The 3,815-nt window shown below is 43.1% G+C and overlaps 1 protein-coding gene across 1 annotated transcript; it reads right to left on the bottom strand.

Annotated features, from left to right (window-relative positions):
* LOC147457014 (protein SRC2-like) lies at window positions 1–1,287 on the bottom strand. Its single transcript, XM_086512060.1, has one exon. The coding sequence runs from the start codon at window positions 1,156–1,158 to the stop codon at window positions 370–372; it is 789 nt and encodes a 262-aa protein (XP_086368186.1). The 5' UTR covers window positions 1,159–1,287; the 3' UTR covers window positions 1–369.
* Window positions 1,288–3,815: the final 2,528 nt, after the last annotated feature.

The raw sequence follows: 3,815 nt of genomic DNA, 5'->3' as shown, positions 1-3,815 counted from the left end.
TTTCTGGCAATAAGACTTTGTATTTATACACTCAAGGCTCTGCTGCTATACACAATTTCAGTAATAGGTAACAATACAATTCGCATCAAACTGCGAACAACTGCTTTCAATTATTTTCAACTACAAAAATTCACTAAAACAAGTGTAATTGTATTGTGCCTGATATGTACAGAATTTTGGCCAGAAACCTAAAAGCCACCGTCAAAGCCACCATCAAAACCACCACCATCAAAGCCACCATCATAACCTCCATCAAATGAATCACCAATCATGTCACCTACAATAAGCCCTCCAAGTGCACCCGCAAGGAGGCCGGTACCCATACCCATACCCATACTAAGAGATATGTACAGAATTTTGGCCAGAAACCTAAAAGCCACCGTCAAAGCCACCATCAAAACCACCACCATCAAAGCCACCATCATAACCTCCATCAAATGAATCACCAATCATGTCACCTACAATAAGCCCTCCAAGTGCACCCGCAAGGAGGCCGGTACCCATACCCATACCCATACCACCCATGCCAGGACGTCTAGGCGGTTGCTGATAGTACTGAGGTTGCTGATAGTAACCTTGCTGTGGAGGATAGTAACCCTGTGAGGGATATGGTTGGTATTGTTGAGGTGGATACGCCGGCAGGGACCCTCCATAACCTTGTGCATGATATGGCTTTTGACCATTCATTGGATAAGCTGTCACAGGTTCTGATGAGCCTGCTGCTGCACCAGGATAACCCATGTTACCCGGCATTGCCGTCTTCTCACCTATGTGCACAGACAGTCTCGCGGCGCCTTTCACCTTGCCTGACCTCCTCCTTAATTGATACATCAAGACCTCTTTACCATCAGACTGCTGCAGAAGCTCTGACAAGGGAATAATAGCCATACCTGCAAATTTGTTGCCCAAGACGGAGCCCTTGCTGAAGATCTCGACATGCAAGGCCGATCCCGGCTGATGAAAGAGATGTTCAGGAACAGAGAAGGAGAGGCGCTCATTCCAGGAAGGGTTGGAGTGGCCATCTTTGTCTACGCGAGTGGTGCGGCGATTCTGAGGATCAACCCAGACGATTGCATAGGGCTGCATCTTGCCGAAAAGGGTGACTTTCTTCAGATCTTCTGCCGAGACAACGGTGACATCAAGCGTACGATACTCCATGGCTAAGCGCAGGAGGAGATGAGGGGGAGCAGGAACGCAGAGAAAAGATCAAAGGAATGAGCTACACCTTGCTTGCCCAAGTTGCCCTATAAACGACGGAGGCTCAGCGTCGGGAACCTATCAACGACGCGTGGTAATATGCATCGGTCAGCGATTACCGTCATTTCTTGTTACCTTCCTTGTACTTTCCGTGAAGTTTTGACCGATCCTCCTGCACCGTTGGATCCAATCACAGGCCCAAAAGCTTCCGTGGATGTCGAGATCACCGTTCACTTGTCGCCCCATTGTGGAACTTAGGCCTGGTTTCTGGGTCACATGCACGCGGTGGACCCCTCCGTATGTGCACGTTGATTGGCTCTTGCATTAAATGGGCGTGTATATATATATATATATAGATATAGATATTACCGAAATACCCCTCAAATTTCAAAAATTCCCAAAATACCCTTGTATCTATTTTGGTGGGATTGTGTGTGTGTGTGTGTGTGTGTGTGTGTGTGTGAGAGAGAGAGAGAGAGAGAGAGGAGGGAATTGATCGCTCTAGATTTGTCACAGGTTCAAGAGATGCTTCTAAAGTGACCAAAACTTCTAAAGTATGGAGGGTGGTTTCTGAGCAAACTTCCTTTGAAAGTGTATAATGCATCTTGAAAGGAAATCCCACTATTATTTATTTCACAAAACCGTTGTGCAGAATCTAAAATAAAGATGCTCCTTCCTTGCCCACCCACATCATCAACTCCAAAGATTCCCTATAGTATTGCTTGCCAATTTAGAAAGCACAAGGAGTTCCACTTTTGATTAAAATTGGAAGCATTCATTGCTTTAAAATCAACCATTTCTACACATGCTTGGCATACATGCAAGCATGGTCTGTTTATTTATATTTTCTTTTACGACTTATTAATGTAAACAAGAAAATTGCAAAAACGTTGTTTACAATAGCATATTTTTCTCGGTCATCAAAGAATTCTATAGAAGAGAGTGAAACTTTGCTAGAAGGGTTCCTTGAAAATCTATAGAAAATCCATGAAACTTCTAGATCCAAGTCTCTAGAAAATTCATGTGTCTACGTGGAAACATATGTGCTTTAGTATATGTGCGCGTATGTCACACGTGTCAATGCAAGGGACTTGCCGATACACTGTGTGCGAGCCACAAATGGCTCCAAGCACACAATTAGACTAATCTAGCAAGCTCAAGAGAGCAAAGGTGTGTCACTCACCGCTCTACGCTCGCCTTTGTGGAGGATTCCTCGTCGCGAAGAAGAAGGAGTTACCGTCGTGCCGCGCTCAACCACTTCGTCATCGCTGTGCCGTCGTCGCAATGCTCTCTCTCTCTCTCTCTCTCTCTCTCTCTCTCTCTCTCTCTCTCTCGTATACACACACACACAAGGAGATGAAGAAGAAGAAGATGGAGATGGAGCAAGAGCACTCTTCAATTGCACAAATGAGAGAATGAGAGATTTTTAGGTTTAGGTGACTTTTATATGAACTCGCCCCATTCACACTTGAGCACCCATACTTAGCCAACTATCCCTTGAATATTTATGTTAGAGTGCGCCTCTCATCGGCGACCACTCTACCCTTTTTCTATTGGACCGACAAGCCCGGTATCTAACTCTACTAAATAATAATAGGGCTTCTATTGTAGGTGATAGGAATGTGTGTAAGGGTTAACATGCCCCCCTTCCTGATGTAGATTCTATCCTCGAAATCTATTGAGTTGAAGCTCGTTTGTTGAGGTGGAAGAGCCTTTGAGATGAGTGTCCTTAGCCTTCTTCACTCACTGCAAAATCAAACAAAATTGGCACAGTAATTGCATTCTTATATGCAAAAAAGCAAATGCAGTTTTGTAGGCAGACAATTTGATTGGTAACAAAATTTTAAACCATTTGTCAGCAACAAACATTAAATTGCAATATAATCAAACGCATAAACAGTTGTAAAGATTAAAAATTAAACAAGTCTGGGGTCGCTAATTTAACGGTCGAAAGGCACTAAAGATCGACTATTAATACCATGGGCAAGCTTCTCAATTTTCTCTTGACAATTAAGTTGTTTAATCGCGAGAGCCAAGTATTTCATGTCCGAGGGCTGACCAGAGGCTATACCTAGAAGACCTTGTAGTTAAGCTATGATAAAAGAAATTGCTCATGAAATCATTGCCTGACTTATTTTCTTTTCTTTGACCCCCCAAAGTCTTTTCTAAGTGATTCAATTTTGATGTGTGTGCTTATTTTGTATGCCTTGGGTTTTTTTCTTTTCAAGGAAAAGCACCTACACTGGAAACCTCTAGGGCTCTAGTACCATAGGCGATATATGTGAGTGAAGTACCAAATCAAGTTGAGATTCTCTTCCACCTTAAGATTTTACATTGTGGCACTTTGATTTTTGTTTGTTCGTTTTCAGCATTTTAATTTTGTAACTTTGGGGGGTCATATAACATTGTTACCCTCCCCAGGCTCATCACACTAGTAAACTCCCTATATCATACTTCAGCTAAAGGTCAATAGGGACTAAGCCCGCTAGAAAGCCCTAGTACATTGCACACAATGCTGCTTAAATCAGATTAAGAACCTAAGTAACCATTGATTATTAGGAAGGCATTCCCCATGGTATTAAGAGAAGATCTCTAACACCTAGCTTGGTCAAACTAGC

The sequence above is a fragment of the Adiantum capillus-veneris genome, chromosome 5 (assembly GCF_014529385.1).
Source record: "Adiantum capillus-veneris isolate H3 chromosome 5, ASM1452938v2, whole genome shotgun sequence".
Classification (NCBI taxonomy): Eukaryota; Viridiplantae; Streptophyta; class Polypodiopsida; order Polypodiales; family Pteridaceae; genus Adiantum; species Adiantum capillus-veneris.
The sequence above is the reverse complement of the archived record's forward strand: the minus strand, read 5'-3'. Positions and strand labels throughout refer to the sequence as shown.